The sequence below is a fragment of the Malurus melanocephalus genome, unplaced genomic scaffold (genome assembly GCF_030028575.1).
Source record: "Malurus melanocephalus ecotype Western Australia unplaced genomic scaffold, MMel_1.1 scaffold_278, whole genome shotgun sequence".
Lineage (NCBI taxonomy): Eukaryota > Metazoa > Chordata > Aves > Passeriformes > Maluridae > Malurus > Malurus melanocephalus.
Genome location: NW_026623510.1, coordinates 878,512 through 890,559, shown reverse-complemented (window position 1 = coordinate 890,559; position 12,048 = coordinate 878,512). Strand labels below are relative to the sequence as shown.

Below are 12,048 nucleotides of genomic sequence, written 5' to 3'. Positions count from 1 at the left end.
GCTTTTTCCAGCTAAAAGCGGCCGCCAGGCGCCGCAAAAATAGCTGTCAGAAGTGGGATTCGAACCCACGCCTCCAGGGGAGACTGCGACCTGAACGCAGCGCCTTAGACCGCTCGGCCATCCTGACCTGCCGGCGTAATGGGTTTTTGAGGCGGGTGCCATGTCAGATCCCAGCCGAGTTTCGTGTCCGAAGCGGYGCGCGGGGTGCGGGCACTGCCCTGGGGACACCCCGGCGACAGCACCGGGCCCAGACCTGTGTCACCGTCTCTATCAACGCCTTCCGTGATGGGCCCCGRTGCACCCTCGGGGGATGACAGCAAGCTGGGAGGAGTGGCTGAYAGTCCAGAGGGTCCTGGGGTCAYGCAGATGGWTCTGGAGCGGCCCGAGATAGGGGCTGACAGGAACCTTCTGGAGTGGAGGGTGATGAGGCACTTCGCAGATTGCCCWGAGRAGCTGTGGCTGCGCTGTCCCTGGAAGTGTTCAAGGCCAGGCTGGACAGGGYTTGAAACTGCCTGRYCCARTGGAAACCGTCCCTGYATAGCAGGAGGTTGAAACGARGTGCTTTAAGGTCACTTCCAACACAAACCATTCCAGGATTAAACAAGGAGACGCGTGGCCCCCGCAGAGGAGCAACGTCGGCAACCAGGATGCGCTGGGGGCCACCGAGTGTCCCCGGTGGGCACCGAGCAGGACACGGCKGCACAGAAGGCTCTCGGTGATCCGGACTCCATCGCCAGGATGCGGGGAGCGGGGGCTGTCACGGCGGGGACCGCCCTTTGTTGGCGGTACCGCGGTGCGGGGACACGGGGGACACACCGGGAGCGCAGCGCGGCGCCGGGCGGAGGCTCCTCCGCATCCCCGGGGATGGCGGGGCGGGGAGAGCCGCGGGGCTCAGCCCGGCCGCCCCGGAGCCACCGCGCCCCGCCCGCGGAGGGGCTGTCCCGGGCCGTCCCGGGGCCGGTGCGCGGCATGGCGGGGCTGCCCGGCGCCCGCAGCGCCTCCCCGGGCTCTGCCCCGTTCCTGGACGGCTCCTTCTTGCTCTCGCCGCTCGGGGGGCTGATGGGCGCCCAGGCCGTGAGTACCGGGGAGGGGGCACGGCGGAGGGGGGAGGGCAATACGCACTTCGGTGCTTTTCTTCAAATGAAAACAGTCCGGGTTCCCTTTGGCTGCCACCCCGACCCCATCTCCGCTAACCAACCCTAAGCCAGTGCATCCCCCTCTCTCCTCCTTCCCTCTGTAAAGCCAGARGAAAATTCGGATTCTTATCCTCACACCGTTTGCCGTTTGGAACTCCGCTCAGCGCCTGGTGGTTCCAGTGCCAGGCACGGGTGGATCTGTGCGGGCATTTCCGCAGGGCACAGCCGGAGGTCGGGGACTGTGTGCAGCACAGTGACTGCAACTGAGCTGTGCTGGGGTCACTCGTGGGGTTCTCACGCTCCCTGGACATCCCTGCTCTCCAGGTTGTCCTCCCAGGCTTTGGTGGCTGCTGTCAGAGGAGCCCCAAGGGTCTTGGCCCCGCCAAAGCGAGCAGCAGCATCACCTCCCCATTGKTTCAGCATCGGAGGCAACCACAGAATAATCTCCTGCTGCTGCTCTCTCCCGGTGCCTCGGGTGCCACATGAATGCACGTGGGTGGGCGTTCAGCTGTGTATGGCCGTGTGTGACCGGCCCACGGTGCTGCCCCTGTTCGCTGTCCCCTCTCCTCGAGGCAGCATTGCGGGGGCAGCAATGGGATGTGCCCCGAGCAGCCGCTGTGSAACAGCCRGCACAGACCTGGCTCCKGGCTCCAGATGCCATCCCCTGGGCATGGCTGAGCCGGTGGTGACACAGGGACAAACGTGCAGGGAAGGGGCTCGGAAGGGAGCTTCTGGGGTTGCCTTTGCAGGAGTGTCAGGAAAGAGGGGTGAAAGCAAGACCAGCAGCAGGGACCTTTCAACTCTGCAGCTGCTCCACCTGTCCAGCCCCTTGCTCAGGCCAGACCGTTAAACAGGCTCCTGCTTTCCCCCCCCAGCAGCCAGAGCAGGGCAGCTCACACGTGCCACCTCCCACTCCTGCAGAAGCCCCCTCTACATGTTTCTCCCCAGCACATACTTTGCGGTCACGAGTGTTAGAAATGGATGTGACGGACAAGGAGGCATTGTCGGGGCAGCCGAGCACCAGGGCGTTGGACGCGGGCAGGACAAAGGCTGTTGTGTTTGGTCCATGACAATGAGTGGTTCGGGCTTACACAGGGGCGCGGCGGCTTTCCAAGGAGCCTGTCTCCTGCCCAGCGTGCTCCTGCTTTCCTAGAGTGAGGGCAACCCTCTGCTGGTGSTGCTGGTGTGCCTGGGCTTGTGGCTGATGTTCTGTGTTCCACCTGCAGGAACCAGCCTCTGAACACGTTCCCTGTTTCAACCCACAGGTGCTCGGTTTGCTGGTGTGGTCTCTCATCGCTGCCACAACGTACCACCTCCACGCRGCCTACGGCTGGGTGATGTTTGTGTCCCTCTTCTTCTGGATAGCAACAGTCCTTTTCTTCGTGACTTACCTCCTGCAGCTTCATGAGAAGTTCTACATGATCCCCTGGCCCCTTGTGGTGCGTAGCCGAGAGAGAGTCAGTGGGAATCCCAAGTAGGAAATATCTTGCAGAGGTAGTCTGAGAAGGCTTTAGGCTCTTCTGAGCTGATGGAACAAAGTGCTCTGCACATTGCACAGTGATATTGTTTCATTCTGCCCCTCAATCGCTTAGAAAATGCTCAAACCAAACAGTCCTGTGTCAATYCAGAAAGGTACGGCTACCACATCACTGCTGCAGTTGTGGTGTCACCAAAAACCTCCCAGCACAACCTGGGGAGCATTTAATGTTAACCAGACCTTTGTTCCCAGTGTGAGGGGCTGTTCCCTTCTCCTCTGGGGCTCCAGAGGAATGGTGAGGAAAATGAAAAACTGACCTTTTGCTCCCGTCTCACCCCAGCCTGAGCCCAGACCTCATGACCTCTCTGCTTTCCCCAGCTGATGATCTACAACGCTGTGGCCACCGTGCTGTACATCACGGCCTTTGTGACGTGCGCGGCCGCCGTGCAGCCGACGTCSTGGCGCCAGTGGGACTACAACCGCAGAGCCGCCGCCTCCGTGAGTACCTGGGCAGGGGAGGGCCGAGGGACCAGGGTGGCCACCGTGTCACACGTGGGGTGTGCTCCTCTTGCAGTTCTTCGCCTGTGTCACCATGATCACCTACGGGGTGAGCACCTTCTTCAGCTTCCGCGCCTGGAAAGGGCTCGGCAGCAACGCGGCCACCAGCCAAGTGAGCGACCACGCGTAGGGAGTGGACAGCAAAGCCCAGCCACAGGCTACCCTGTGCCAGCTCGAGCCAGGCTTGGTGGCTCGGAGCCTCGTGTGCCACCAGGGCTCGTTTTGGGACCAGTCTGTGCTGGCAGCAGTGGTCAGCACTGGGTCACGTGGATGCTGCCCTGTGGTTTCTGATGATGCTTCCAGCTGAGTGCTCGCAGCACAACCCCACCGGCATCGCCACCAGGGCACACGGACTCGCTGGGGCTGCAGCTCCTGCTCATCCCTGGGGCCATCTGGATCCTCGCTGGAGCAGCTCCACTGAGGGGGCTTAGCCAATGTGGCACACTSCAATACTAAATTCACTAACCCAAGCCCGGGCTCTCCTCTCTGCTCATTCACAGCTACAGGGTAAGTAATGCAATTAACAGGATGCAGAAACAGTGGCAGAGCTGGAAGACAGGAGGTGAAGCAAAGGAAGCAGTCATAACTGCTCTTATCTTGATTTCTAACAATTTGAATATAAATTTTATGCTTTAAATAAAGTCATTCYTAAGTCCAGCACTGGAGTCTGTCATGAGAAAGTTTGTTTTGTGAGAAGGCAGCATGCACAGAGCAGCAGGGAGAGCAGAGATGTCACTGCAGAGGTGACTGTCCCTTTCCACACCATGTGGGTTTTACACGTGGCTATGGAAGGAAGAAGGAACAAGTCTGTAGGRTTCACCTCTCATTGCTTTATGCACACACACGCTCAGACTGTGCATCCAAGACCACAAGAACATGAACGAGGTGCCAAGGCTTTGATCACTCCCTCCTCCTGGCTCAGCATCACACACTCCTGAGTTCACCCAATTAACCAGCAATTTTGTGCATTAGCTGCAGGTCGTTTCCAGAAATTACAATCAAGCCTGCAAAAGCTCTGGGAACACAGATCAGTGCCTTGGGAGAGGGAAGAATCACGCTGCTCCCCYGTGGTGCAGACCACAAATTCACCTTTTGGGTGTTTGTCAGAACCAAAAGTGATGCTCAGCCAGGCAGAGCAGCTTTTCCTTTCACACCCTCCTTTTACAAGGTAGTGAAAGCAGACTGAGTTCAAAAGCTAGTGCAAAGTGAGCTACACAGCAAATTTTACTGCATGCTCTGCATGGGAGAAGTTTTACCAGGCTGTCTGCAGAGGCAGACTCAGGAAATGGAATTGCATGGATGGAAGGTGGAACTGAAAAGGAACTGGACACACGGCATTGGCCCTTGACAGATCTGCCTTTATTTGGCTGTCACTGAGTAAATCAAGGGTCAAATTTCCACAATTAGGAATATATAGAYATATATAAAAATAAGGAACAGTAAGAAAATAAAAAATTTAAATTAATAAAAATTAACATGGGAGGTCACCATGGAATTCCACAGTCTAAATAGAAAGTTTACTTTTAGACACTGGTAAAGGACACCAGTCACAGMTCTCCGAACCCTGACACATTCAAAATTAATTTAGTCAGCACTTCTCCAGATTCAACTACATCACCAGGCAACTAAGGCTGCAGAATCTGCATCTCTCTGGGAAGAATGTGAGCAAAGAAATTATGTACTGTTCCTACAAAGCAGCTCATGTTTGATCAGCATGAATTCTGTCTTGGCACCTTGTAAACTACTCCTCTGCACACACCACCTTCTCAGTTAAAATCACATCCSTGAGAACTGAGCACCTTTTATTGCCTAAGGCCAGGCTGGATRGGATTGTGAACAACCCGATCTGGTGGAAGGTGTCCCTGCCCMTGGCAGGGGGGATGGRAYTGGATGATCTCCAGTTAAGCAATGCTACTGCAGGAACAGAATAAACTGTTCTCTGTGYTCAGCAGAGACAGAACAAAGAACAACGAGATCAAACTGCAGCTCAGGCACTTTATATCAAAGTGCAAAAGGCTCCCTGCAGCAGCAGCAGCAGTTGGGCACTGCAGAAAACTGCCCACACAAACCATAGTGGCTTTTAAGATCCTGGCAGACACRTTAGGAGAAGTTTGGGTAGAGCTGGGGAAGGGAAGGCTACCTCTCACAGTCTCTTCCATCCACTTTGTAAATGGGCATAAAAATTCCAGAAAGCTTTGATTTCATCCCCTGGAGAGGTGCCCACAGTCCTGGCCCTGCCCCACCACCCACASAGMTGCCAGCAGAGCCGAGTCCCTGYCCCTCTGTCCCCTCAGTCTCTYGGGAATCRCTGCCTTTCASCTCCAAAATTTGAGTAGACCTGGCTTGAAATACAACAGAACTCCCTTCAGAATGACTTGTTTAATGGTTTAATGAAGTCACCACTAATGCACTGCTTAAATCCAAACTTCGACCTTCTTTTTCCTAGAAACATGGAAAAAAAAAAGAAATCTGTGACTCCACGTTTTGGGATAAGCATTTAAAAAAATGAAACAGGCAATACATTCTCTGWTTGCTGCATCAAATCAGTATGAAATTATGTTATTTGAGCATCTGTGATTGATTGTGAACACAACAAGATTGCACAGGAATCCCTGTGTGAGGGGGCTGTGTCTGTCCATGTCAAAGCAGAGTCCTGCTCACACCTAGTTGGGAATGCTGAGCTGGTGGCTCAGGGATCTACTGCAATCTGGCTCCTGGTATTTGCCCCTCAGGAGACCCCAATCTCCAAATCCCAACTGAAGCTCCTCCTGCTGCTGATACGTGTCCCCATTTCCACAAAATTCACAGAGATGGGGAAGGGGCAGAGGCATAACCACAACTGTGACTCTTTTGCTCCTTATCAACCAGGACTGGACAGACACTGGAAAGCACTGATTTACRTTTTGCTAAGAAAAACCTCATCCAAAAACCTTAGCACTTTTGTTTATTTCTACAGCTGGCACAGAGAGGAGGAGAAAAYAAATGAAAGAGGCTTAAAAAGATAATTTTGGATGGACTAGGGATTAAAGACAGATACTATAAGATCCTGCAGAATCAGAATAGCCAGGGTGGAAAAGGATCTCTGGAGGTCATCYRGGCCAAACCCCATGCTCAAGCAGGGSCACTCAGGACACTCTGTCCAGACAACTCTAGAATATCTCAAGGATGAAGACTCCACAGCCTCTCTAGACAAGGAAGTTGTGACATGGCTCAGAGACCTTCACAGTGAAAGTGTTCCCTTCTATTCATTTGGAAAACAACATTCACAGATGCAGGAAATGTGTGTTTCTCAAGAGCTGCTCCACGTGCCAGCTTCATTCATATTTTCTAGAAATTATTAAATGTGCAATTTGAGTTTTAAAATCCACTCAGTGATTTTTCCTTTGACTCTGGTACAACCTTTGATTAAACACTGTAATAACTCCACATTCGGCACTCTCAGGAGGAGCTACACAAAACCAACAGCCATTGTGCCAATGAAAACACTTAATGTGACATACTCACCGCTCTGTATTCCAAGAACATTTCTTTGAAAGCCAGAAAGTCTGTAAATGTGAGAAGCAGATCAAATATATCACCTGGCATTTCATCTTTGTGTTGYCTACAGAGAAAAGAAGTTGTGGAATGAGAAAACAGTGTGTGAAAAATTAGTTATTTTAAAATACTACATGGTCAAAAAGGACAAGTAGAACAACATCAATATTTAAACAAGAATGTTATTACTGGTGTATCATAGAGCAAAACTGCAGCCAAACATTACTATGCAGTATTTCCAATTCAAGTACGTTATTACATTTATCTAAATCCAAGACCTAAGAGTGTCACATCAGTCCTTAAAAATCAGACCTGAAACCAGGAGTAACACGCAACCAACATTTCTCTATTTATTTATCCTGAACTCTGGAAGAGATACACAGTCCCTCAGAAGGTGAGAAAGGTTGGGGAGGGCCAGAGATGCTCATTCACAGCCCTTAAGAGTGATTACTGACCGCCACTGGTAGAGGACTTATGATGAAAACATTTTAGAAGAAAGGCTCTGTACTTCCATGTCAGCAAATTGCAACAAGACTTTCTTCGCAGTCAAGGGTTGGGTTTTTGTTTCTGATTTTTGTTTGTTTTTTAAATTATTTAATTCTTTAAAAACATTYTCCTTCCAAAGGAGCTTTACCTTAAAAAGCCTGTTTTCTGTGTGTTCTATGTGCACTCATAGCAGCTTCCCAATGTCTAATTTAAGAAACATTAAAAATAAAACAGACTCAAATATTTTAAGATRCTCAGTTCTCAGTTACACTTGATTTTCTTATTTAAGGGGAAAACCAATAATCTTTCAAAAACAATCTCTTCATGAAGCTGGTTAAGCTAAAGTGACCCAATGCAAAAGCTGAACACAAACCAAACTCTTCTCTGAATGCTCGGTATAAAAATTGCAATAAAGGAATTTAACCACATGACTGAAACATCATCAGGCTACTGAGCCTGGAAGAGATAAACAAGGCCCAACCTTTTAAGGGTCTGGCTTCAAAGTGACAAGAAATATGAAAATCCTTCAGTGCTCTCATTCTGATTTCTCTTCCTATCCCTTGGAACCCCAGCATGATAATTCAGAAATTTAGAGTAGCAGAACATGCTGAAGGCAAGAAAAGTGGTCAGCCACTGCCTGTATGAATACTTCTTTTTTTTAATTTAAAGACGAACCAGTATCTAAAGGGAGAACAGTCAAACCTAAGCTTTAATCTAGATAAATAGAATTAATTGAGAGGCACATAAGCCASCCCTCAACCAAAAGCAAAGCAGAGACTTACTGCAATGACACTGTGAAAGCAACCATATCAAACCCACGAATCCGATCAAGCAACTTCTCTTCAATGTATTTCTCTATTAAAGAGATCTGAAAAAAAACCCAAACAAACCACCCCAATCAGATCACAACAGATTAGAGGAGCAGATTTCAAGCAGCATCCTTACACTGACACCTTCTTGACACTCTGCATGATCCTCACTAGGTGCAACTGCAGATTCCACAATGGGTATTGCAGGTTCTGTTCTCACACCAGCCCTGAGGCACAGAGCTGCACATTTTTTGCTTGGGATATTGGTGAGAACAAACACTATTTGTAAGAAAAAATATTTTCAACTTATTTAATGACTACTGACTAGCAGTCTGGTTTAGTTTCTTGATTGCACTTTGCATGAAGAATGTGATTGAATTACCCAATACAAGAAATAATACAACTGGAAAAGAAGAAACTTTGTTTGCACATATGCTAAACACATTATTTACCACAGCAATAAGGYTAAATTTCTATTCAAGAAAGCTAGACAACTTCCAAAATATCTCTAGAAAATTTCATGTGAAACAATGAGAAAGGAACTTAAAGSTTCAGRAACCTTTCTTGCCCACAGAYCATGGCTGTGCTTCTGAAGGAGACAGGAGGCAGCACAGCAGGAATYATGYTGGGATCTRYTCCATGTWWGYCCAGTATTTTATAAAGGGARAACTATATAAAAATAAAAAAGCAATACATATGAAAAATAGGAAAAGGTATCTTACATATTCATTAAAAATGTCAGTATAGATGAGCTTGTTTTCTTCTGAGTCATCAAACTCATGGTAGTGCTTCTCCAAAAAATTCCTCTGTATTAACTGGAAATCATCATCTGGACAACAACAAAAATGCATCACAGAGTTACGAGTTTAGTCATTCTTTCTGTAACACAAACCCCACATTCACTGGCCCTCTGCTTCTCTGCTGTACCCACAGAGCCCTGCACACGTGCAGAGTTCATCACATCAGCACTGCAGCTGCTGCCAAACCACCACTTCTGCCCCATCTGTGAGAGGACAGAGGCTGCTGGTGCAGTATTATCAAAACAGTCCTCCTGCTCTACATTTATTAATAAAGTTATTTATTTGGAACCCTTTTTTGTTTGGGCTCTCAAGTCAGCAAAACATCTGTGTTTTTTATTAAGTGAATATGTCTTCCCTACAAGAACTCACAGTAAGTTTCTTCCTTTGAATTTAAAAATATCAGTGAAATTCMCAGATTAATTTTCAGTTAAAGGGAAGGTACCTTTCACAGCCTCTTCCAYAATAATCCCAGAAAACTTTGATTTCTGTGTGAGATGCACAAGCATCTTTACTGTTTCTCTAAGCAGCAGTGTTCTACAGTGATGTGGAATTGTCAAAAGTCATAAGCACACAGAGACTTTTATGTATATTTTTACTACACGACCAGGTTAGGAGTTCATGGCAAGAAAGGAAGGAAAGTTTCCATGGAGACAGGAGCTGTTTTAGCTCTGTACCTTGGCTGCTTAACAGAAGAGCAGCTGGCAACATGTTTAGCAACCCTGTTGTTGTCTGTACCTACTTGCAGACCTTACCCATTATGATATCCTCCAGATATCCAACAACTAGATCAAACTCATCAGAAGTGGTGGAGCTGAAATCAAAGGAAGGCAGGACTGAATAAATATATATTTTGACCACAGCAGAAATTCAAGTTAAAATTAAGAACTGTTAACAAAAGCCTAAGTACAAATAAACATAGCAATTACAAGATAACTGAAAAACTTCCTAGTTTCAACCTACAAAACAATCCATGGCACTGACGAGAAGACTGATCCATAGAGATTCTCATCAGGCCTCTACTCTATTTCCTCCCAGTAAGGTGCCTAATTGCAAGAAAGAATAAATGTTGTTTTACTGGCTTTACTGTCATGGTAATTCTAGTTCTGGTGCAAAAGAATATAAAGTGTGTAATTAGAACAGCAAATTAAGCCTTTTGCAACCCACAAATCCCAGCTGTTACCAGTTTCCCTTCTCCTTCCTCCTTTAACTGCACATGGTGATCACAGAACTGTAGATACTCTAGAGAATATTTTCAAACATTTGATCTTGTGGAACAACTTAAACGAATGTATACACAAGTATTACACAACTGAAGAAACTTAATGCAAGAAACATCCTTATGTGCTCAAATAAATGGGATAATCTCCTAAGGTTATTCCATCATGAGCAACTATTGAACACCATTATGGATCTGAAGTYATCCAGGGAAGAAACCAYTGGTGCCARCATGAGGAGTCTGGATCTAYTRTTGTACARCTTGTTCAGACAGTAAATAATTCACAGGATGTCTTTGGCATTCACAGCTCATCTTTAGTGGGAGATGGACTCTTTCTATATTCTTCAAGGGGTGAAAGACAGGCTATTCTCACACATGATCAAAGTAAGTCTCAATGAAACAGGGATATTTGTCTTTAAGAAAAAAATTAGCTTTGATCAGTGAATACGCCATTTAAATTCAATTGAATGTCTCTTTCTCATCAGTAAACAGAGCAGGATAGCCCTTCAGATCAAGTTTTGAAGAGCTCATTGAAGTTACTTTGCTATTAAAAAATACACCAGTGAAATTAACCCAGCAGCAGTTTAGCCGACAGTTTAATCAGGCTCGCTCTGATGAGGAAAAATTAAGAGATATTTGATTTTAAAAGGCAYCTGATCAGCAAGCGATATCCTAGCAACAGCATTCCTGACCCTGGGAAATGAGGGAAGCCAAGGCATGGCCTGGAGGAGCCCACGAGAGGGCGGCACAGGGCCGGGAGCCGCCCGAGGGACACACCGGGGCTGCGGACAGCSGGCTCAGTGCTTCCCTCGGCTTGCTATGGATAATTCCCACCCTTTCCCCCCTTCTAAATAAATGCTACTGCTAGTTTTATCGCTTATCCTAACGGCAACAGAAAAAGTACTAATTTAAACCCCGGGTTAAGTCTGTGCAAAWAATGGAATTTTAACTGTTCCAAAAGACACCAGTTCCATCTCTTTATACAAAACACGTGCATCCACACACCTACAGAGACGTGCTCAGCAATCCTGTGGTTTAATTCCCTGTCACCTCATCATAACCACTTTGGGCCAGCATACCCTGCGATGCTGGGGCAGCCCAGGCATGGGGCCCTTTCTGAGAATCTGAGGTTTAAAGTGTTAACAGGCACAGTCACACATCCCCTTCTGCMACAAYTCTTAGGAGAAGAGTTTGCCAGAYATTTGTGGGGTGAAGCAGCATCTTRGCAWCTGCCAGCGTGAAATTTAGTTGAGGTCACCTGCGAATGGTCTCAGGTTTAGAAGGAAGACACTCAAACACARAGGAAGAGTCTCCTCTCRGGATCCACGACATAACACAACAAAYACKCTTGAAGARGAGATATTCTGAATTYTAAATGAACTCCAAAAGGAGTAATTTCCAGCCTTTGTTTTGATCCCTCAGCCAGAGCTACCCAGTGCTACACTGACCACAGTGATATTTAGTTTGACTTCATCTTAATTCTGCACTGATGTTACTYCCTCTTGCAGCTTTGCATTCTGAACCTTTGTTCTCCTAAGAGGCAAAACCTGCTAATCAGTGTGGTGCAAATTCATTCGTGTAATTATATTCCCATTAAGATATTTTAATTAGCAATTAGCTTACTGAAAACGTGACACATGAGAATGTGGCATACTCACGAGGCTACGCCCAAACTTTCTCCATCAGAAGTCTCCATTGCTCCTGCCTAGCCAGAGTGGAAGAGACAATCTGTGTGTTGCTGCTGTTAGTGATTATTTCTTCTTTTTGACCAAAGTGCTAAGGAACAACATGRCATCGTGTTAATACAAAATTCAATTGCTAAATTACCATACACTTCCCAAAGACCAAAGCAGGAGATAAATTTTAATTCTAAAACACAGGAATTCCAACATCACATTCTTCCAAAGTTATGGCAACTATTTTCCTGTAATAAACCAAATTCTCTAGGAACTTTCTCTGCCTATTCAGAGAACAGGCTCAAAATGCAAACAGTCCCAATAAAGGTGTTTCGGGTCACCTCTACATCTTTCCT

General features: G+C 47.4%; 2 protein-coding genes and 1 non-coding gene across 3 annotated transcripts in view; 1 reads left to right on the top strand and 2 right to left on the bottom strand.

Moving 5' to 3' along the window:
* Positions 1-44: 44 nt before the first annotated feature.
* On the bottom strand, positions 45-127 carry TRNAL-CAG (transfer RNA leucine (anticodon CAG)). The gene has a single exon. It is a non-coding gene; the product is annotated as a tRNA-Leu (tRNA).
* An 830-nt stretch (positions 128-957) lies between these two features.
* PLLP (plasmolipin) lies at positions 958-3,824 on the top strand. The gene is made up of 4 exons (XM_057376374.1): positions 958-1,074; positions 2,402-2,575; positions 2,992-3,111; positions 3,188-3,824. Exons 1-4 carry the CDS (start codon positions 970-972, stop codon positions 3,299-3,301), a joined length of 513 nt encoding a protein of 170 aa, XP_057232357.1. The 5' UTR covers positions 958-969; the 3' UTR covers positions 3,302-3,824.
* A 1,631-nt stretch (positions 3,825-5,455) lies between these two features.
* The window catches only part of ARL2BP (ADP ribosylation factor like GTPase 2 binding protein), an 8,228-nt gene continuing 1,635 nt past the window's right edge, over positions 5,456-12,048 (bottom strand). Inside the window, exons 2-7 of the mRNA XM_057376376.1 lie at positions 11,675-11,792; positions 9,553-9,611; positions 8,723-8,829; positions 7,974-8,059; positions 6,676-6,772; positions 5,456-5,613 (exon numbers count right to left, since the gene is read on the bottom strand). Of these exons, the coding sequence (XP_057232359.1) occupies positions 5,551-5,613; positions 6,676-6,772; positions 7,974-8,059; positions 8,723-8,829; positions 9,553-9,611; positions 11,675-11,712 (450 nt within the window). The 5' untranslated portion in view covers positions 11,713-11,792 and the 3' untranslated portion in view covers positions 5,456-5,550. The remainder of the gene's footprint in view (positions 5,614-6,675; positions 6,773-7,973; positions 8,060-8,722; positions 8,830-9,552; positions 9,612-11,674; positions 11,793-12,048) is intronic.